Below are 23767 nucleotides of genomic sequence, written 5' to 3'. Positions count from 1 at the left end.
ACGATATTGCTTATGACAAGATGACCAGTGCAGTGAACTTTACCAACTTCTTGCTGGATTTGGAGGTAGCCCAAGAGGCGGTCCGACTTTTAATCCGTTGTAGCATACAAATATACTTTATTCCCATATGTGTATAGTTTAGCGGGATTCTCTGCCAACAAGACAGCCACCCAATGCCTCGAATTCGATGCGCTTATTAGATCCACTTGATATAACTGTAACTTGGTTGAAAATGAAGATTCACCTTTCACTTTTTACGATAAAGATGACATTATTTTTTACTATTTTAGTATCGGTGTTCAAGTGCTGGCCGTTTTAAAACCGAATTGAAATTTTCAGGGGAATAAACAGAGCAGTACTAGATGACAGTAGCAAGTTCAGGGTTTAAGATGTGCTCTCAATTTATTATTCATTAATTATTGCTTACATATCATTTGCTTTCCGCTTTTCACAGTGGAACAGATGTACATATATTTATTTTTTTTGGAAACTTCTGAACAACACCCATCCCATGACCCAAGATATAACATGCCACAGTGGGACAAGTGCGTAATATGATAAACAAAAATAAAACTGACTAAGCCAGGCAACAGAGGCCAGTGACTGTTAAGTAGGAAACCAAGTATGCAAATCAGGGATTAGATTGATTTCTACTTAGTTGTCTTTTTCTGGGATAGGTTGATCTTGTCTCCTAAACTAAGCGCCATTCCCTGCAAAAAAAAAAAAAAGCATTCACTCATGTCATTGATTTATTACCAAGAATAGCGAATTACGATTTGGCCTGAATATAACTGCTACAAATTTCAAGGGAAAAGCCAATGGAACGATGTGTCGCTTGGCTAGATCAATCATGCGGTCAATTCTTGGAACGCTCAAGGGAGGCCAATCACGATTTACTACCGAAGTGGAACCCCGCGTTCCGTACGAAACGTTTGAACTATTTAGTTTCCCTTCGTCCTTAAACAACAAGGCGAACACGACCTCTGCGACAGCCAGAGGGCCAAAAACCATCAGGTCTAATGGGTAAAAAATTTATGGCTTTGCACGATCTCAATGTGCACTTGCAATTGAGAACAATTCTTTCCCATCCTCTTCTATAACAACAACGTAAAATGACCAAATATAAGGTTCAGTGAGAAACGCGAGTGCACGTCGGTTAATGTTTGCATTGCACCTATTCACTGACAAAAATGCCGTTCAAGCCAATTTAGGTTCAGTTCTGGAGAGGCAGTTTACCTAGTAACAATGTGGTGACAACCTTGATTCTGTTCGAAGGGGGTAGTTTCTAAAAAAACTGTGGTTGATAATGTAAATTGGCCACCGTACAGAGATTCTAAAAGCTGACGTTTCGATAACCTGTTCAAGGCTCCCAGATGGTAGGGAAAGAGAAAAATAAATGGGGGCTTGACCCAATCCCCCACTCGCTTTTCCTACGCAGTTGTTTTCGTTTTCTCGGCTACCTGGTTGCCTGGAACAGGCTAACGTTTCGAGCGTTAGCCCTTCGTCAGAGCGAATCGAGGAATTGTGGGTTACGTCTAGTTAGCAGAGTAGGAGGTACGCTATTGGTGGTAACATGGCAACGTGAAAAATAGGAATATATTAGTTAAATGAAAAGCGTTCGTTAATACCGTGAGGATTAAGGGTGCCGATTTGGAAGATGAATTTTGTTCCAGATTCTTGCGGCTTTCCGTCGCACCTAGATATAGGGAAAGGCCGCGGATAGCCATGTGTTTTTTGGAGTGGTTAGGAAGATTAAAATGACGAGCGACTGGCTTAGATGCATCCTTGTCATTCTTCTCAACATCGCGAAGGTGTTCGCGGAATCGGTCGCCTAGTCGTCTACTTGTCTCGCCAATGTATAATTTTTTGCACAACGTACAAGTTATGCAATAAATGACATCTGTTTACCTGGCTCTTCGCTCGGATGCGCACGTGACCTGTAACCGAAGGCCCGGATTGGTTGCTTGGTTTCTCGATTGACACGTTGGCCAAAGCATCTTCTCCAAATATACTTCGAGCGTAGAGATTAGCTGCCATAAAACCACACTCCCCCGCTAAAGCCTGTCGATAAACAAAGGCATTTCCAAAGGTTAACAGTACTAAACTCTCCTGGGTGCTGTTGCAGTTTGTCTCTATTTCATTTTGTGAGGTTACTTAACCTTCAGTCTCTCTGCTCCATAGCTTCCTCTTTGTTAAGTTACGAGAGGTGAAAGAGTGGCGGCGTTTTCCCCAAGGTTGAAACGTTCTTTTCGAAACAGAGTTGCAGATTGGCATTTGCTGGGCTCAGCAATATTTCGAGTTACGTTTCTAATAATAATAAAACTTTTAATTTCACACGAAAATGTTGAATAGCTTGTAGGGTCGTGCACAAATGAATGTAACAAATACATATCAAATCATACTGGTTTTTGTGGAGAAGGGAAAACCGGAATTCCCGGAGAAAAATCTCTCGGAGCAGAGTAGAGAACCAACAAACTCAACCCACATATCACACCGGATCTGGGAATCGAACCCGGGCCACATTGGTGGGAAGCGAGTGCTCTCACCACTGAGCCACCACTGCTCCCATGGGCCAACCACACCCCAGTTGATCAATGGCGGGATAACTTAATCCAGTGGGTAAATTTTCGCGCACTGAACTCTTTGCATAGCCTTATTCACTGGATAAAGTTAATCAGCCTTTGAGCAACTGTGGCCAGCGGTTTATTGGCTGTATGACTTCTTTGGTTCGGACTTTAGTTCGGTGGTTGGCAAATTTGAATATCTTTATACCTTCTCTGGTGTTAAGCATTTCATGTTTGTTGAAGCAATCAAATGATCCAAGTATTCCCTCAGGTCGGTAATGTTCGTGTTGACTGTTACCTAAGAAAAAAACAAACAAAGTTAGGTTAAGGGGCTTGTGAAAAAGACAAGGTACAAAGCTTAACTGCAACACCCATGCAGAACTCTCGTTTCATTCTGATGTCCAACGATTTTACTGAGACAGAGTTCACATTTTTAGATCCATCCCAGCTACAAGATAACGGCCAAACATTCATTGACGCGGTTTCTTCGGCAAATAAGCCAGATAGAGATTTGAAAAGGTTGGGCCAAATTTTCTGTTTAACTGGATGAAAGTGAGAACGGGTTGTACAATTTCTCTACTCACCTCTTCGTTCGAGATTCACTTACTAGTGATGTAGAAAGGTTTCAAAGTTGAACTTTGGTGATTTTCGACCAAGAATAATTCAAAGGCAGCCATTTTTGTATAGGGTCTATGAGCTTGCTGATACCCGAAGATTCGCAACGACTGCACACAACTTTTACGCAGCATAAAATGTGAGCAATTTACCTTGTTCTCCCACTCGAACTCAGCCCACATTTGCCTAAAATCTGAATCGGTACAGGTAGCCGGCACGATGTAATCCATGATGTCAATGTGAATGTCATTCAACACAACACAGTTACGATCTCCAGTGCCGCCCGAGACATCATACACTGTCAAGAAATCACAACAAACAATATCAAGAAGTAGTAATTACTTTGCTTTGTCACAGCAGCCGGAGAAAACCAGTCAAATTTATTATCCATTGCATTCACTATCTTGGATCTGATTCACTACGAACCTAAAATAATTAACAATTATTGGATGAGGTTGAGCATGTTAGCGATAATTATCAAGGCCAAAGTTTGTGTTATCTGCCGAAGCCGAAGGCTGAGGTGGATAACACAAACTAAGGCCTTGAGAATTATCGCTAACATGCGAAAACCGAATTCAATAATTGTTTTATTATGCATATTCCTGAGCTGAGCTCCGCCATGACAAAACTGATCAAACTGCTGGTTAGTGTATTAGGTGACGTCACTTTTGCATGCATAAAACTATTGTCTGTAGGTATGACGTCAATTCTACATATATAAAATCTATTGTTTGTAGGTATGACGTAAGAGAAACGGAGCAAGCAAGAATTAGCTGCGTGCTTATAGGTGACACCAATGTATAATAATAAACACTTAATGACTGGTCCTAAGGGAAACAGTTCATTTTGTTTCCCGAGAATCTCATTGTTTCCCCGAGGCGCAGCCGAAGGAAACAAAATGAACTGTTTCCCTCGGGACCAGTCATCAAGTGATTTGTTATACAGCACAAAAAGAAAAACGAGCAATGGCAACAGCAACGGCGGTCGTCGATCAACATTCGCGGGTGAAACATTCGCGCAGGAATGGCGGGAAACAGTTTTGTTGTTAGATGTCATGTGACCTCGAAGTAACCAATGAGAGCAGAGTCCATCATCATAGGCTGAAGAAAATACACGTAGCCTGAGCTAAGCACAAGAAAACGAGTGCGAGTTAGCCACAATTGGTTTTAGTATGCTAAGGGTGTAACGGAAAATGATGAAAAATGCGATCTTACTTTGCACACCAAGTTTAATCTGGTTCAAGCTTTTGGCAGTACGCGAAATAAAGATCACAACTGAACAAGAAATATAAAAATTCTATTCGTTCTGAGCAAGCCGCCTTCTCTGTATATAGGAGCACTGATTAATGACCCCTGCCCTTGCAATAGGAAACATGGAATCCGTTTGAAGTTCCAGTTAAAGGGTAAAGTTGTTCGTTGACCAGTCTGAGAAGATGATATGAGAATATAAGTCGACTGGTAGCTGTGAAACCTCCCTGAAACTGTTACAGTGGCCGCTGAGAGGAAATGGTTGTCAAGCTTACCTATGTTGCCAAAAATGATGCCATTTTCCGTTGATGACACTTTGACGTTCGCCTAAAATGGAGGTTTATAATACTTGAATTAAGGTAGAAGAAAATCATTTCGCAACAACTGAGAAATGCCACGTGTTTCTGATACAAGAATGACGCTCGTGGTAAAGTGAGCGGGATCTTGAACAACTGCAAAAACTTAACAGCCAAAAAACGCATCACTATGGATAGCACCGTTCAACACACCCGTCAAACCAAACAACTAAGTTATCACGGCAAGAAATAAACGTAATCGTCGTCAGTGGAACACTTGGCACAACCTGTTAATCCTTCAATAATTGACCGGCGAAAATGTAGGCCCGCGAAAACTGCAACTCAAAATGTACCTTGATGTTAGAGAAGTCATTTGGTCCTAACATAATGGGCTGTGGCTTCTCAACCAGCTTCAGATCACCTGGAAACACAAAAGATAAAAGCTTGTTGGAGTAACACAAACGACTGAATCACAATGAACTATATCAAAACGAAAAGGAACAACCCAAAAACTGTTGCGTAACACTCTCATGCCACAGAAACCGGGATAAGCTCCGGCTCTGATGGGCCACTTGGCTCGTAAACAAACTTTACTTATCACGTGGTCTGAAATGGGGAAACAAGACGTGCAAGAGGTCTATACAGCTACAAAGTTAGATCAACATTAATTGGTGTACGCGTCACAAAGTGACCCGGCCTCTAACAATGACCTTACTGTACCAGAAGCCAAACCAAAAAGTAATGCATGGAGTTCTCAGGGGCTGATCTAGGGGTAGCACCATGAATGTCATTATGCAGCTGTTCTGCAGGTATTGGACACGTATGTACTGGCTCATTTGACGGTCTGCATCTATTGTAATTAGCCAAAATATTGATCACCTTGGTTTTGGCTTTGCGGCTCAATTAAAATCGCTCCGTGAGTGGAGAATGAAGTATTTGCTTACCAAGCGTCGCCAACTCGAGAGTAACGTTTTGCAGCGTGTCTGATGTCTGATTCACAATCAGCAAGTCCAGGACAATGTCATATTGATTCACATTCACGTAGGCCTCGGCGTAGACTGGGTCAGAGAAGCCTGTTAACTGTGCAACCTGTCAAATGAAAGAATATTAGCCCAGTGCTATCCTATAATCTTCTTAAACCGTCATTCCCACGTGAATGGTACCGATTAAGAAGTAGTCAAGCGAGGAAATAGTCAAAAGTGCAAAGCAAAAAAACCACTGTACCTTGTTGAGTTTAGAGCCAACCAGTTCATCTTCCTTCTTTCCACCAACAGAACCAACCGCTTGTGACAGGGCCAATGCAAACTGATCCTTTAAAACAAGCACGCAAAGCGGCTCAGCCTTGATTACATTATTATTGAGCGTTAACCCACCTAACTGCAAATTAGCAAATCAGCTCAAGTTCTAGTTTTCTTACTTCTGAGATTCCAGAATCAGACTTGGCTAGCAACTGCATGAAGGGTATAGGGTCATCCACCTGAACTGAGAGAACCTTGTCCAAATCAATCTAAAATATAAAAAAAAAACAGATCATGTTCTTCACTTCACTTTCATTGTGCTACCTCATAAAGATATAATGCACAGTGTCAGCAGTCTAACGGTTTAGAATTACTAACAATAATACGATGCTAAGGAGTCTTGAAAGGCTCCTAGGCTAGTAGATAGGTAAATGAAGGGGTAGTTTCTAAAGAAACTGTGGTGCTGCGTCGGTGGGGAAGTAGTATACAAAAATTTGGTTTATCAACGGAGTTGATAATGTAAATTGACCACCGTACAGAGATTCTAAAAGCTGACGTTTCGAGCGTTAGCCCTTCGTCAGCCGATTCGTTAGCCCTTCGTTAGCCCTTCGTTAGCCGATTCGCTCTGACGAAGGGCTAACGCTCGAAACGTCAGCTTTTAGAATCTCTGTACGGTGGTCAATTTACATTATCAACTCCGTTGATAAACCATATTTTTGTATAGTAGATAGGTAGATAATAGATTGAGGTAAACTGTTCCAATTAGCTACTGTTTGTGGTAGGAAACTGTATTTATACAAATTGGTACGAGCTGAGAGTGGGATATAGTGTTCACAGTGTATGTCTTGATCCCCTGGTGGGTTTCTGGAGTGATTCCAGGAAGGGAAGAGCAGCCAGGTTATTTAAGCCTTTGTTAACGAGAATTATTCTGTTTATTTGTCTACGAAGCTTTAGAGGTGTCCAGCCAAGTTTTTTTAATATCATTGACATAGAATCAGGCTCAAAGCTTTTATAGTCAGAAAGGACAAAGCGTGCTGCTCTGCGTTGAATTTTTTCAACTTCCGCGATGAGCTGTTCAGTGTGGAGATCCAAAGCACTACTGGCGTATTCTATAAGTGGTCTGACCAGACTCATGAATGCTGCTTCTTTTACTGCTGGATCACAAGCAGATAAATGGCGTCTTATAGTAGGCCAAGCATTTGGTTAGCCTTGGGCAACAGGAAAAGAGACCTAAATTAAATTAAAAGAACCCCAGCTCTGAACCAGGAAAAGAGTCCTAAATTACACGCTTCAAGGTCAGTGCTTTTGGAAGGATATACCGCACAGACTTTTGATCGCCCATCAGCAATCAACAAGGAACGTTAACAAGTTTTTCATGCCGAAAAAATCCCAGGAGAGTTTCAGTTCAGTACTAGAACTCTTTTCCCTCGTGCTATTGTTTTTAAGGTGTTCTTCTTTTTAATAAAGTGCTGCATTCTGCCGGTAGTACTCTGGGCAGAAGTAGTAATTCACTAATGCTCTAAATCCTGCTGCGAAATTCTGCAAAAACATCGATGGCTTCTTTAGGCGCCTTGCCTGTGTAGCAGTGCGATTCTTCTACATTCTGTCCTCGCAAAAGTTAGACCTCAGCCTCTCCCCACGATTTTCACGTGGCCAAAATCTGGAAAAAAAAAATCTCTTCTGAGCAAAACATGACAAACCTTGTTAACTTTTTCGTCCTCTCCCCTCTTGTTAGCATCCAGCATGGAAGACAGCGAGTTGCGGCACTCGACAGTAAAGATATTCTTCATGAGGGGGACACGCTCAGCGACCACACGCACACACAAAGAGATGCGGTCAACATCGTCATCTGTGATAACCTAAGGAGTAAAAGAGGAAGCTACGTGTAAAACAAGCAAAATCAAACCTGAACGAACACAGACAAATTGTTTAAAAAATCGATCCTGTGTAAAACTAGAACCTGAAGTGAAAGCACAGCAAAGGACTTTGGACAAACTGTTAGAAAATTCGAGCTTGCGTTTCAAATGCAAGCACGCTTTGCAGGCTTATCCTGTCAGCAAAGCGTGGACTTTCTCCGACCATAGTTAATGCATGGAGATGGTTATGGTTAGATATGGTTTCGTATTTTTGTCTACATTTTTCGCCTTGACGGTGCACAAAACAAACCTTTTTTTCCGACGAGAATATAACCAATCAAATCTTTCGATTAAATTATGGGCAACTAATCTGCGAACCCTTGCGAAGCAAAAACAAAAGATTGTGAACTGTCACGGTCAATTCAACATCGATTACGACAACACTGCTCTCGCTTTTGAAGGTTGTAAGATTTCATAACCAGTCCCTCGATTAATTATGCTCCGACAAACAGACAAAGCACATTACGGTGACTGTTGTGTCAAAACAATAGCGACAAAAACTACGTTCACAATCCAAAGCACATGAAAATTAATCATGGAAACAGAAACAATGGTATGCCAGTCATCTTTAAAATGCTTGATATTTAGTGAAAAAGAGGTTTTAAACTGAAACAGACACATTAGGACACATTACCTTCTTTGGTATACCAGACTTTCCAAGGTGCAAAATGCTGGCCATGATGAGCATACAGTTGGCACATAATACCTTCAACAAAATAAAAACAATTGCATTCCAGTAGTGACCAGCAGAAGAACTGTGTATGAAAGGAGAGTGGAAGTGGCAATGGACAGGATGTGGAAGTAGCAATGATGTTGCCTTTATATGGTTCACTGACTATGAAGTCAGTGTGTTTTGCAACACGTTTTGGTGAGGTCTTCCAGAATGCTTTATTAGTGCCAATGGCAGCTGTGCAAACTTACACTCTTTCATGGCAAGTAGGATTCACAGGCTTCCCCAACTAACTGAATGATTCATCGACCAAGTAATGGCTTGAGGTTTTTTTTTTTCCAGTCCCATGCAAGTGTTGTTTAAAGGCATACTGTCACGATGTCTTAACATAACATATGGAAAATCCAACGGATGCTGCTCAGCTGATGGCAGTCACAAAATTATGAAATACTGATTCCCTTAACCCATTGACCCCTGGGAGTGAGACTTGACAGATTTTACTCTGTTTAATGCCAGACGATTTTATTCGTCAACTGGGGGTGTCCCAGAGTGCTTGAGGAGTCAATGAGTTCAATCGTAACAACTATCTTTACCTCCTTTCTGCGACGAATGGCAAAGAGAGAGTTGGGTACAAACTTGAAAACATCAGGTGAATGTTTTCAAGTTTTCAAGTTGTAACTTGTATAAATTAAAGTCGCTAAAACCTTTTGGATGACCCTCTTGTTTTAGATTCACTTGAATTCGCCAGTATCAAACATACCATAACACTCTTTGTTTGTCCCTTCAAAATTTTGCATAAAAGCATTGTTTCCAGTTTCTCTTGGGACCATTGTAAGTCCAAAGAGAAAATAAAAACAATGCTTACGCAAAATTTTGGAGGGACAAACAAAGGGTATTATGGTATTTTGATACGGGCGAATAGTGTAAGAAAATAATAATGAAGAGGAGTTGGGAAAGCCATCAAGGTGTCAAAAGATGAAGTTTATGGAATATTGACTAGAAATTGTTACAAAAGCCATGAGTGTCCCTTTAAAGGGGACATGACTCTTTTTCTGATATGACATCTTCTCAATTTCTTTCTGTCAGTGGCTTACCCACAACCTCCCATGCACCAGTCAAATACGACTACCTACTAGGGGCAGATGACGATGATGATTACCTTTACCAGTATTTCATTGTCTAGTGTATTTTCGTGCTCAGACGGTAATTGGGGACACCAAACAAAAATTAAATCAACATAATAAAGTCAGTTTCAATCGAGTGTCGTAAAACCAAAACCAAAGTAATTACTTTGGCCAATCAAACAGGACGGAGACAATCCAGTAAAAAACCAATCAAAACTAGAAGTAATTGCATGTAGCCAACACAAAGCGCGGGAAGGTGTGCACGCGCAAGCCAGGATTGGTTTTGGTTTCACTTCTGATTGGTTGAAAAAGTGGTGCGAGAACTTTGAACCAATCACTGAGTGAATTAATCATATTTAAACCAAAGCAATGCGCTAATTACTTTCGACACTCAGTTGAAAAACGCTCTATGAAATCAGAGGTTGGTTTTTGAGGAGGGGAAAACCAGAGTACCTGGAGAAAAACCTTTCAAAGAAGAGAAGAGAAGAGAAGAGAACCAGATAATAAGTGGACTAAAACACTTAAATCTAGGATGCAACAACTGGGTGAACTCTTAAGCCTTGTTTTCACTAGCAGCCTAAGCATAAGCCCAAGAAATCTTGGTCATCACTACCTTTTGTTACAACGAAAGACACTCTAATAAGTTAATGAACATGCGTATCATTGGTGCTTCTGTACTTGTGAAAACCAGCCCAAACACAGATACAGTGTAGGTCAAGGCCTAAGAAATTTAATTAAATTATAGTTATTGCTAAACATGTTTTTAATGTAATCTTACATTTTGTCTTTCCTTGTTCTCTTCAATGTCCAGATAACGCAGTGCAAGCTTTGTCAACGTACAAGCAATGGCTGCTCCCACAAAAAACTCACCATCCAGCAAGTACTGACGCAAGGGAGGCCTGTAAATAAACACAAGATCGATGCACGACAGTAAGAAGCTGATTTAGATGCCTGCCACACCACCATTTAAGCCTGTCCAGCGGGGTTAGTATCCGGATGGGTGACCTCAAAATATATGACTTGATGTCAGAAACATAGCTTTTGTTAGTTTTTTTTGTTTCTTTCAAGTGCTATAATAGTTCGACAAGAAATGTGCAAATTCAACACAAAGATCACAATTGTCCAACTCTCAAGGTTGACCATTGTTTCTGCAAAGTCAAAAATTCACTCTCCTAGACGAGGTTATTTATCACCAGGTAATTCCATCGTTTTGGAAATAGAAGCTGCTTCATTATTCATTAGTGTCACAAATTCTTGCCAATTTTGAGGCTCATTTGTTGAAATTCAAGCTCGCTTCCAACAGACCTGTTTATTTTGTTCGTGATTTATGAATGCGCTGCGAGCCTATTGCTGCCACAGACTTACACTCTTTATTCTTAGGCCTGGTAACACAGAGTGTAGTGACTAAAGTGCACTACCATAAAAATAGACCTTACCACAAAAAAAACATTTCTGATAAAAAATTCTTGTAAATTTGTCTGGATATACTGTTTTCTCAATTATTTTCTGAACACAGAATAAGTTACTTTCACGAAACATGTAGGAATTGACATTTCAGTGCCACTTAAAACAGGCTAATTTTTCTGTGGAAGCACGAGTTTGACATCCTCTTAAACCACCTCTCCATCTGTGTGTAATTCAAATTGCCAAGAATCCTGGACACATTAAATACTCTTGCCTCTTTTCCTCATCCTTTTTCAGCAGGGAAGTAAGACCAGGGGCACTGAGTGCACTCTGAGTAGCATATGTTCCATCAGCTGTCACCAGACGCTGCCCTCCGACACTCTGAGGGGACAGAGCTGAATCAGACCCTAAATAAATAAATAAACAAGATGAATCAGTCACAATCTGAGGACAAAATATCATTCTAGATGCTGCCTAAATTACAATTATTTATCACTGCGTCACAGTAAGTGTACGGTTTGCAAGAAAAATGTTTGCACTCATACAGAATTCAATATTTACATGTCACCTGACAAAGTAAATGTGTTGGTCCAGCAATGTCTCTTTATTTTAACCATCTATAGTGCCATATTTACCTATCTTTTGTGAAATAATACTTTTAAGGGGAGAAAGGAATGGAGGTGGATAACTACAATTTCTTACCCTCCGGGACGTCGCCTGCAGCTCGTTTCATTTCATCATCAACAATGGGAACCTTGAGAGGAATACAAGAAAAAGAAGATGGTCAGCAAAACACCAACTCGTAGTGACTTGGTTCACAGCCCATGCTAGAAATACACTGCACGACACTGCACTTACAGCTTCTTCGTATTCTAGTAGACTGTTAACCTATTGACCCCTAGGACTGAGACTTGATAGATTTTACTGTGTGACAACAGACAATTTACTCATCAATGGAGCGAAGGAGGTGGGGGGGGGGGGGGGGTGCTTCAGGAGCTTATGGGTTAAACCAGAAGCACATGATCGGGAAGTGTGTAACTTGCAACTCTTTTCCTTGAAACAAAGCTGAGGATTTTAGAACACCAATTTTATGCCCAAATATGGACCAAAATAAGATCAAAGCTGCACGCACGGGAACATGCGCAAATGTGCAAGCTATGTTACATTCAAATAAGGAAATTTTTCAACTCAAAAAATCCCAGCTCTGAACCAGACTTAAACGCTTCAAAGTCACAAGCTTCTGGTTAAACCCAGTGAGACAGAAGACTATGATATTTTAAAAGAAAGAAAACTGCATGTAGCCCCAAATGTGTGCCTTCATCCTCTTGAATGTTTTTTGTACAAAAGTGAATTCATCCAAAACCCAAGCACCAACTTGTTGATATTTTCCCTACAATTCTGACGATCAAATTGCACACACTGACAGTAGTTTAAAAATCACTCAAGATAGTTAAAAAACAACCTATGCGCAATGATGGTCTTACTTCTCCTAATCCCTTCTTGATCTCATCCATGACATCCAAAATGTCTTGCTTGCTGACTGCATATTCACCCATGATCCACAAGGCATGACGATGAATCCTAAATTAAACAAACATTCAAAATGCAACTTGGAAATTTGAAAGAGTATTTTCATATTCTACTAGGGAGGAAATATTGACGATACAAATGTAAGGGGGGCTTGTAGCAATATTAATAAAGCAAAACACATTAATTCCATAATGCTTTGACAGGGGATAAGCAAACAGGAATACAATATTCAGGTCAAATGCACACTTTTGTTTACATTTGTAACTGAGTTTTTTTCTTGTTATGCAATCTTCTCCAATAATATTGTATACTCCACTTCACAAGATCATTTCCTTGTTATAAGTATTATACTTACTTAACAGTCTTTATAGTGTGGAAATTTTCCAACAACTTCTCCATGATCACTGGCTTCAGCTGTTCAAAGCGCTGAACTGCCTCTCTCACAAACAGCAGAACATCAAAGGCTGCCTGCTCATTTGTATCACCAAGGAACTCCATCAGCTATGAAGAAAAATTTAATACCCTATAGAACTTGTCTTTTCACTGCTTTTTTTAAACATGAAAACACTACAAAAGGAAACATACAGTACACAAACTTTGACAATTTACTAATACTTGCAAACAGTATCTCTGTAATACTTTTTTGCATCAATAATGCATTGTCTTCATTGCTTTTGATGTCCTCACGAATCTTATGAAGTCCTTACATGTATCTAGTTTGCTGTAAAACCATTAGTGCCAATCTCCGATTATAGCTGAGAGCAGAGCTTGCCTTGTAATAGCCTACCACACAGTGAACCCTTGGCATTAGGGTTTTAGAACCAGTTAAGTTATTTCCATGACACAGAAAGTTCTCTCTTACCAGTGGGACAATAGAAACAGCCACATCAGGAAATTTGACACTGCAAGTGTGAAGAGTGCGAACCAGCATCTGCACAAAGAGAAGGGCAACAGCCATCACTAGCGCTCTTAAAGTTTACAGTACTCTAGTCAATTCAATTCAATTCAACTCAATTCAAGTCAATTCACCGTGCCAAGCTAAGAATTACTACTAAACTAAAGATCAATTCTGTAAAGTGTACTATTTTTCTTGTGGCTTTTGATCTGCCATCCTTGTACATGTGGTACATGTATATTATTATAGGGGGTTTCAAGAAAAATTAACTTGTGCTTCTTTTCTTCAAGAATGCATTTAGCTTAAGGTACAGTACTTCTTGGAAGCAAGTCATCTGTGGAACTGGATGACTGTGGACTCAAATACCTTCCGTAAATGATGATGCAATAAGAAGCTATGATCGTTCTCCCTTAGAGTCATAACAACAACATTTCAAAATAATTATACGTCTTTCAGACACATGTACACTGTACATGTATTTCACAATCATTATTAATTTTATTCACTTCGTACTGGATATATTAATGAGAGTACATTGTAAACTTATGATACCTGTCTATATCCACCAATATCTTCATGTTCACTTTCATTGTGGGTTTTGGTCACTTCCTTCTTCAAAACAGCAACAACCTGTTAAAAACAATGCAAACTTCATTAGCTTGTTCTGAAAAAGAACATCTCAAATAATAATTATTGTAAACAAGAAGATGTGTAACCTTCTGTCAGCTTGAAAGTCTTAAGTCACAGACCTCCATATAATTTATGCTCAATTTGTAACTCAATCTATTTTCTGCCAGAGGTCTACACTTGCTAATAACGTAATGCAATAATTTTTTTAAACACTGTCTTGAGCCATTCTATACCTCATGTATGTTGCGTGAAGTGACCAGATCAAGCACAAGCTGTAAGGTCTTCTTCCTCACTTCAAGGTCGGGGGAAGACAAGACACGAAGGATGTCCATAACAAGTTCCTACAAGATACAATACGTTTACATAGTTCAAGGGATGATCACTTGCTTAGCAGATAAAGAACATTACAATTATTTGGTTTTACAAATTTAGGTCTCATCGACAAATAAGTTAATAATGTGGGCAGAGGCTAAAATAACATGAATGAGATTCCACTCACCCTAAGGACTTTTTCCTGGGATGGATTATCTTTCAGAGCAATCAGCCTGTCCAGCACAATAAGCTTTACATTGTTATCACTTTCCTTGACAATCAGTTCAATGTAACAAGATGCAGCAGACTTTTGAAATAAAAGAAAAGAAAAGCATTAGATTGCACTCAGAAGACACAATAATAATATTAAGCAGGTGTATTTGATACACCTATTCCCAGGGGGAGATGATTATGTTTATTCATGACAGCAAAAAAAACATTTGCAAATTTAGGACTGACTATGAACAAAAACTGAGCATACACATAAAATAAATCACTTCTTTGCTACTGATGCTTGGATACTCTTCCTGGTGACAGGCTCAAATTTCTGTTTTACAATTTTTGTGGTACATGTATACCCCCTAAGTTCATAATCTTATGTTTTAGAACATGACAAATCTTGGTACCTTTACGGCAGTTGGAGCAGATGATAGTGTAACCAAAGTTCCAGCAGCTTCATAACGCACGGCAGGTGATGAAGAATTCAGCAAGTTGTAGATGCATCGTATAAAACGTGACCTCTCTGCTGGGTTAGCATGGCAAACCTATGTGCAACAGGATTCATACTCAATTTAATTCTTGAACTGCACTTTCAAGGATCTTCAACCAACCAATAATCATTTATAATTACAGTCAAACCTCGATTATCCGGACCTCGATTATCCGGATTTCTTGATTATCCGGACTTTTTCTCTGGTCCCAATTTTGTCATGAATATTTATTAGTCATCATCAAGATCCCTAGCCATATTCTTTTTGAAACTACAGCGTCGAAAAGTAAAGTAAACGCGAGTTTGTTTCTCTTTCAAAAAGCAAAGTAAAGCAGCGCTCCCACACGTCGTAACTAATGCAGAACTTTCGAATGAGTTCTGAATGGCTTAGAGTTGCCTAAGTGAAATTTCGATCCGTTCTTTCGATAAAAGATAAACAGGCTATAATTTTGCGATTAGAGAAAGAAGAAAAAGGAACCAATTTGTCAGCTGAATATGGCGTTAGTAAACGGCAGATATCTGATATCCGCAAGAGCAAGGGAAAAGATCATAACGTTTGCCGACACGTGTACAGGTATTCACAACGGACAGTGAAGATGTAGACCAAATTGTTTCCCAAACGATTTGCAAATGTTTTGTTTCACGATTAAATGTCGCTTTCTTAATGTAATAAGTTTTTGTTCCTCATTAATATTCATATTCTCGATTATCCAGACCCTCGATTATCCGGACTATTTCGTGTAGTCCCAACGAGTCCGGATAATCGAGGTTCGACTGTATTGTCAAAAAATGGTATCTCCTGCCAAAGGAAATTTCATTGAACTTTTCTTCCCTTGTTTTTGTTACCAGCAGAATCAAACACAAGTATCATTGTCATGACTTTCTGAGACCCACATTGTAGTTTCATGAATTCCTATGCCAGGAGATCAATATTCTACACATCAATAACTTTCCAGGTTTTACAACCTACACATGTACGCTAAGATGGCTGGAAAATAAACACTGGGCATAGGAAGGAAGTTGACTGTTTCTGCAGGAATACAAGTAAGCCACTCGCAGAGATCCAGGCAAGTACCATAAATAATTAAAAACCCTACGCATACAGGAAAAATTTAACTTGTAAAATAGTACATTAAGACAACTTAAACAATGAGCAATACCAGTGACTGTACCTTGTAAATCAGTTCAACGATTACCAACTGCAGTATATCACCAAATGTGTTGACCTGATCAATGCATGTACTCAGGTATTCCAAAGCACGGTCCTGCAAAGATAAATATAAAATAAGAATAATCAACTTGAGCCTTAACTAGAATAATTGCCTACAAAACCTTACAACTTTATCTCCACATAAATCTATATAACTTAATGGGACCAATAATTTCTTTGTCATCCCACTTAAGCAATTTAAGCAATTTTACTTTGGCAGGAATAGTCTAAATAATACCCAGAAGATGACCAAGTGGACTTGAAACAATAATTAAATGCCAAATCACCTGATCAACATGAATAAGCATCATGAAGGCATTGCGTTTGCAAGATGCATCCTGTTCCTGCTCCAGGAATGTATGAACCAACTCTGGTGCATCAGGAATGAGAAAATCAAAGTTTCTGGGGGGAAGCAACAACAAAAAATTCATGCTAAGTGTAACAATAACATTATTTAAGCCCCAAACTGATGTACTTATCGGTTTTGATAGCATGCACATGATGGTGCTGCTGTATATTCCTTTAGACTAACCAACACCTTGTCTATTCAAATGCTATTGACATCCTTTACAAATGAATTGGTGCAATGTCTTTTTTAAAATTGGCAAAACAGATACTCAAAACTGTGTAAGTTGGCACAGAGTATCTGTTCAACAACAACAAAAAAAAAACAGGTGGAAATACTGACACTAATCTTTTTTTCAAATTACACAGATATTTTGTTAACATTTTTTTAACCTTTGCAAAAAGAGCATTAAAAAATTTTTGAACACCAAAGGATTGGGTCAAACTAAAAATCATCATCCACATGTACCCTATTAATTTTTAGGTAGTACATGCAACTCAAGTCTGCCAAATCTTGAGAATTAATATCAGAAATGACTTCTTTATTGAACAAAGTACAAAAAACTAACCTATAAATGGTGTAGATAGCCATAACAGCATTACGTCGCACATAAGAGTGGCGATGCTCCAAACAATTTCTGATAGTTGGCATAAGGGGCTCCAACAACTCAGCTTCCTTTTTGAATGAAAAAGAAAATGTTTTTAACAAAATAATTTAACTTGTATTTCCATGACATTTACTTAAAAAAAATGAAATGTATTCTTATGTCATATTTTGTACACACCTTCAGCTTGCAGAGGAACCTTAGGGTAGAGCCTCTAATATACTCATTCGGATGTTGAAGGTCCTTAAAAACAGAGAACACAATGCATAGAACATTACAAAATCTGTAAAAACATGACTAGATAGAGAGAAAGACCTACCAATTTACAACATCAACTTCCTCACCTTTCTATATGCATCACAAACCAAAATCATCTCCTGCAACAATTTACCATCTTTGCCAGTTTTTGGGACAATTTCCCAGAAAATCAGAAGAAGTTTTTTTATGGTATGATCATCCAGTGGCATGAGAAACTTGATGATAACCATAAGAAGTGATGGCATCTTCTCTCCATTCAATATCTGTTGGATCACTTTCTTCAGTGATTCCGTCTTAACCCTCAGATCACCTTTTTCTGATAAAAGAGGAAAACAATGTTTAATTCCTAATACATAAGCCAAGTTCATGAGCTGACTTCATCATCAGGGGCATTCAGCTAAGGGAAGCTAAAAATGGCAAGGTGCTGCCGCTAATGTGAAAAAAATAAATAACTATAGCTAACTATAGAATACTGGGCCATGTCTCCTGAAATACTTGACAAAGTGGCTCGGCTTCTCAACCTGTAGAAGGAGGGTACCTTATTAAGACCTCAGTGTGAGGGAAAACCTTTATTGATTTCTGTGTGTATCAAGCACAGAAGACAAAATAATTATTATGTTCCATAAGTTTAAGTGAAATCTAACATATAACTGCTATACGTCTTCTTTCCTTCCTTATGCCAGTTCAATTCCAATTATCGTTAACTAGATTCTAGATTAAATATTTGTTGTATTCAAAACGATATTTGTCATTTGTTGTTTACTGCGCCTTTCAATAACATGCGGACTCTTAAATTAAAAGGTCAACGACAAATGCATTTTTTTGCTACCGCCAATCAAATGTTGGGCGGCTCCTCCCAGCTTTCGACTATGTTGAGTGAACTGGAATCAGCAATGTGATTTGATTACTGCGCGCTCAACAGTAGTCGGGACCTCGGAGGAGCCGCCGAACATTTGATTGACGGTAGCGAAAAACGCATTATTTTGTCGGTTGACCTTTGAATTTATGAGTCCGCATGTTATTGAAAGGCGCAGTAACACCGCGGTCGATGAAGGTTGAAAGAATTAAACTTATTTTAAACGGTGACTCATCATTCACTAGCAGACCAGTGAGCCAAAGACCACCAATAAACTGTATATACCTTCCCTTGCACCTAATAGCCACTGCACTGTCGAGCCACCAAAAGGAATAAAACTATCATTCTCTTGTTAGCATATGGAGGCTTTCTTTCAAGAACCAGTTGGAAATCAATTTAATTGAGTAAGAAAAGAGACATTCGACATGTCTTGGAATTAGATTCTTACAGATAATATTTTAATGATTCTACCTTTGGTCGAACTGCAATGAGCGAGTAAGCTTAATTAAATTTAAAAGTGGGCAACTTACCGAGATCTTCAGCAAGTTTTTGCTCACTTAAGGCTTCTGAATCGGAGAGAACGTTGATTAACGTATAACAAGGTAGTTCCGCCGTGGTCATCTTTGAAATTTTAAGAGCGAACCTATTAAACGAACTGCGAGTAGTTCATCAAAGAAGGAAGATGGCGGTCTTGACGTGGCAATTTGAACTAGCGGATGCAACCAGCTAACGTTTATGTGGTAGTGTATGTTGCACGTAGCGTCGCCAAGGTCGGTATCAGGAGTACCGCGCGAATTTAAACTTTCCGATCTTTCACGTGCCATCACGGTGGCCATGTTGGTGTCCCTAAACAAAACAGTTGCCATGTTGGCGTCCCTGACTACTCCTCCGGGAACTGAGCTCTATTATCGTGCAAACGTTTTCTTTTGTTTTTGTGCAAAAACAAGGTTACTGATCACGTGAGTGAAAACACTCTCTACTGCCTGGACATGCTTTTAACTTTTAAATGCACCTACCTTCAGTTAAAAGCAAATGTTTCGAAAAAGGAAATTGATGAAAAAAATCATACTCTCGCACGCCAGGCGCGGCGAGATGGAGCGGTGCGAGAGATAAACGACGAATTTGCAAGAGACGATGCCGTTCTCTCGGACGTATACAAAACATGGACCCCTGGTCCATGGACCACCCCTGTGGACCCGGTCCATGGACCCCTTAATGGACCCGGTCCATGGGCCTCCCCTGTGGACCACCCCTCATTTTGTAAATTAAGTACGTTTTACAAGGAGAAAAGTCTTCAGACGAAAGAGAGAAGAGATCCTCGCACTTATCTGTTACAGTATTTTTATAGACCAGCGGCCGCTTCCTGAAGGGTGTAATAACTCTATTCCAGGTATAAAGTGCCTTATTCCGGCACATTTATCCATGGAATAGAGTTATTACACCTTTCAGGAACCGGCCCCAGGAGCCCATGTACGATCTATCTATTTTTAGCGGGAATATTGAGCTGTTGTTCGCTCCTAGTTATGGGCTACTGATTTAAGCAATTGCCTGTTTTGTAGACACTAATAAACCACCAATTTGGTGGCTCCAAAAAGATTCGTCTAGCTATGCGTGCCTTCAAAGCTCAGTTGGTAGAGCATTGTGTCGGCATCGCAGAGGTCATGGATTGGAATCCCGTTGAGACCACCTGAATTTTTCAAGTGTCTTCAAAGAGACAATTGCTTAAATTGTCCAGATAAGTGTAAGGATCAGTCCCCTCTTTTGTCTAAAGATTTTTCGACTTTAACTTTGTAAAATAAGGGGTGGTCCAAAGGGGTAGTCCATTGACCTGGGGTCCATGTTTTGTATACGTCCCGTTCTCTCTCCTCTCTAGAGACCATCTAGTTTGATTGAATTGTTTGAATTTGCTCATTTGGGGTGCAAAGCGACTATATGCACAAGCAACAACACATGCACTTCTCCCATTTCACTTATAAGACCATTCATAAACAGTCAGCAGACTATTTGGTGCCTTTAATTGACGAGTACCATGTGTCAACAATTTTAAGATATCGTCAGTTTGTGTTATCTGCCGAAGCCGATAACACAAACTGAGGTCATGATATTTATCGCTATCATGCGAAAACCGAATACTCCAGACCTCGAGTGAACTTTATTCTGAACGCAAGTCGCGCAACACCTTCAAAGGTCTTGTATAGGAATTTCCTTAAATGTTTGGATTACATTTGTGAGTAGTTTGTACTCTTTGGAGGAAGTATATCTGACAAGGAGATTGTAAAAAGCAGTTATTTTGTTGCTTTGTCGGATCAGCATGACCTGATTATGGCTCATTTCTCCTAAATGAGAAAGTGAATCTGAACAGGTCTCCAAGAAAGACTGTTATACGACTATGAGGATTGCCCATTTAAGAATTCACGTCAAAAGGGCCATTAGCAGAATCAAATGGTTATCAGTTTTTACAGCGAGGCCCGGGTCGGCGTCATATACATATACACCGTGAGCTCTTTCTCCGGGTACTCCGCTTTTCCCGCGTCCTCAAAAACCAATAAGTGATTTAATTGCGGATACGACCGTCCACACGTTCCAATTCGCAGCGTATCAAAAAGTTTCCACTCTGCATACCGTACTCAAAACATTTCCGGACACGACTACTGAATTCGCCAGATAGGTGTGGACGCAAGCCGTATTCGAAAAAAGAAAAGTGATTCAAAAATTTCCGGATACGTGTGGACAGTAACTAGGTGTCAAACAGAAGGGAAAGAAAGTACCAGGAAAAATCGCCTACGTCAATAACCCACAAACAAGCGAGCAAAGGCGAAATCCACCCACAGCTAATTGAAGAGGACTTTCAGATAGACCACATGGTCACCTGTGGAGGGCATACCCCATAGTGATATACAAGACCAAATAGCCATGAGCTACAAATTATTTAATCCACGCGAACCTAAACTTTAATTTACATACAACGGGCGAAGATTTACAATACTAAAACTTCCACCTCCAATACTGAAAATTTGTAGTCAGTTGGTAGCAATTTTGCTTACTATTGGTTTCAGTATGAAACATCGTTAGCAACGTTTGATAAGTGCGGGCGATGCCTCCTGTTCTTTAAGGGTAATAAGAGCAGGTGAAGACAAAGGTAAGGGTCGACTATTTTTGGCGCATGCGATAAGTGTACGACACGACTTACGATTGTTGCAGTGTTTTAAAACATGTTATAAAATGCTTGCTAGGACATTTTTCTGAAGTACATGACAATCGTAAGTCACGTCGTAGCCCTGTCGTAAGCTTGTTGCATGCGACAAAAATCGCACCTTGTAAATCGGTCCTAAGGCAGACCTCACAAGGATCAGATAACTCTAATTAAGCAGAAATTTACTGAAAATCGTCCAAAAAAAAAAAAAAAAAAAAACCAAAAGACAACAGTATAACTCCGAGACATGCAAGAAGCAAAAGGAGGCATCATCCCAAACTTGAAGTAATACCATACCCACTACACTATTAATATTGAAGTTCACTTGAGAAGCAAACCTAATTTGACAGATACCGCGTAACAGCGACAAAATACCGGCATGGCATCTGATGAATTGACCATTTTCCAGTTGTAGCTAAGTTAACTAGCCTAAGAATGGAAGCGAGGCTGCCGGTGACCCCGTTTTGATAAAAACCTATGTGCTTTTCTTATGTAAATGTAGACTAATTACAATCACAGCAATACAATTTACATGATAAAAGCAGTGAGGTCTGTATCAATACAAGGTCACTGGCAGCCTCGCAGCCATTCATAGGCTAGGTCACTGAGCAAACAACTGTAAAATGGCCTATTACGGTCGGTCTCAATGGATCACGAAGGACCATTCTAATTAGGTTCTTGTCCAATTTGAAGGAATATATAAACTGAAGCTTCTACAACGAACAAAACAAGCACAGCTTTCCCTCGTCAGAGAAGGGCACCAACCTCGTTCTCTTTCTTTTGCTAAGAGAAAGAGGTCAGGGTGCACTGTCCAAGCTCTCCGAATGTTCTGACAAACCATATGTTAAGGTTCGACGCCACCTAAAAATATCGAAAACATTAGGCTGCCGCAGATTCGAATTGGTCATCATACTTTGCGACATTGAGTTTCTGCCTACACGAAACTTAAACGTTTTCCAAATGTGCTTTTCAAGTGCCGTTGTAAAGCTTCTTCTACCATAAAATTAATTCTAACTTGAACGACACGTACAAGATAAATAAATGACCCGTCAAGGTTCAGTTGACATAGAGTATTTACGTCATGATTGTACACTTAGTAGCGTGATGATAAAATAAGACTGGATTAGGCCCGTTTTAAACGTCGAACTTTTCATATGCCGCGAATCTAATGAAAATGAGAAAAATCTATTGTTTTTGCTCGTTTGCATTAGATTCGGCACATGAAAAGTTCGACGTTTGAAACGGGCCTTAGCTTATCAAAATAATCCTGTTACATCTCGCGTTGATTAACCTCAAAATAATCCATAAAGCTGAGCCTGGTTTCTACAACATTTCTATACCCTGCGCCATTTTTTACTTTTAGATTATTTTTACGAAGACAATTGCAAGAACTTATTGCAACAAAAAAGTTAATTAATTTACTGCCAAATAAATGCTATGGCCAGCACAACACTTTGGTTATCAACATTAAGCGAGCTCCGGTGATGAAAAACTAAACAAAATAAGCACTAATCCAGAACATCAGAACATTCCTCCTTTCCTGCGGGGGAACAAACGCAACTTAACGCAGGATTCAAACAATCAACGATTTACATCATATATCCCCTGCTCCAGTTGTCAAAGGGTGGATTGCACAGCCCGGGGATAAGAAACATCCCTTGAACAAGTCAATGAGGTGTGGTAGACCTATATCCCCTGGATAGCCTACGAGCAAGTTCTCCAAAGCTAGGCTGCCTGTGGACAGCTTGCTCGCTGTCTACCGCTGGCGAGTGATTTATCCTGTGGAAAACACTATCTACCTTTCGAACAACCGACAGTATCATTCTAAATCTAACAATACAGTATTTACAGAATACATCCTTGTCTTTCCACGTTGTCGTTTTGGGGTGTCAAAAATCTTAACACGTCGACAGGGAATGAAATTTGGGGCTTTAAGCCCTCGGGCCGCGGTCATTGACTGGTCAATCACTCCAGATGCAAGCAGCTAACGAACCACTGAGGTTACCAGAAGATTGAGAATTGTGATAATACAAGGACCACGTCACAACTACCTCACATTGCAAAGAGAAGACACGTTACGTGAAGTTTAAAGTTTTGGTTGAGCATCGGGCTGCCATGCTGGAGGTCGCGGGTTCGAGCCCCGGCCGGAG

At 39.9% G+C, this 23767-nt stretch overlaps 2 protein-coding genes across 2 annotated transcripts in view; both read right to left on the bottom strand.

The window, feature by feature from the left end:
- Nucleotides 1-372: 372 nt before the first annotated feature.
- LOC138007579 (coatomer subunit beta-like) lies at nt 373-19132 on the bottom strand. The gene is made up of 27 exons (XM_068854579.1): nt 18955-19132; nt 17655-17884; nt 17491-17553; nt 17275-17381; nt 16648-16762; nt 16323-16415; nt 15068-15205; nt 14629-14748; nt 14363-14470; nt 14052-14129; nt 13467-13535; nt 12960-13105; nt 12559-12655; nt 11777-11828; nt 11349-11481; nt 10449-10569; nt 8511-8582; nt 7661-7819; nt 6140-6229; nt 5947-6033; nt 5667-5811; nt 5076-5143; nt 4702-4753; nt 3332-3477; nt 2773-2862; nt 1909-2061; nt 373-710 (listed from the first exon to the last, which is right to left on the bottom strand). Exons 1-27 carry the CDS (start codon nt 19043-19045, stop codon nt 651-653), a joined length of 2883 nt encoding a protein of 960 aa, XP_068710680.1. The 5' UTR covers nt 19046-19132; the 3' UTR covers nt 373-650.
- A 2204-nt stretch (nt 19133-21336) lies between these two features.
- Nucleotides 21337-23767, bottom strand: part of LOC138007578 (very low-density lipoprotein receptor-like) — a 48987-nt gene continuing 46556 nt past the window's right edge. Inside the window, exon 16 of the mRNA XM_068854578.1 lies at nt 21337-23767. This exon is cut by the window's right edge and continues 1755 nt beyond it. The gene's annotated coding sequence lies outside the window, so the exon portion shown is untranslated.

Source organism: Montipora foliosa, chromosome 6, assembly GCF_036669935.1.
Source record: "Montipora foliosa isolate CH-2021 chromosome 6, ASM3666993v2, whole genome shotgun sequence".
Lineage (NCBI taxonomy): Eukaryota > Metazoa > Cnidaria > Anthozoa > Scleractinia > Acroporidae > Montipora > Montipora foliosa.
This window is presented reverse-complemented; position numbering and strand designations above follow the sequence as displayed.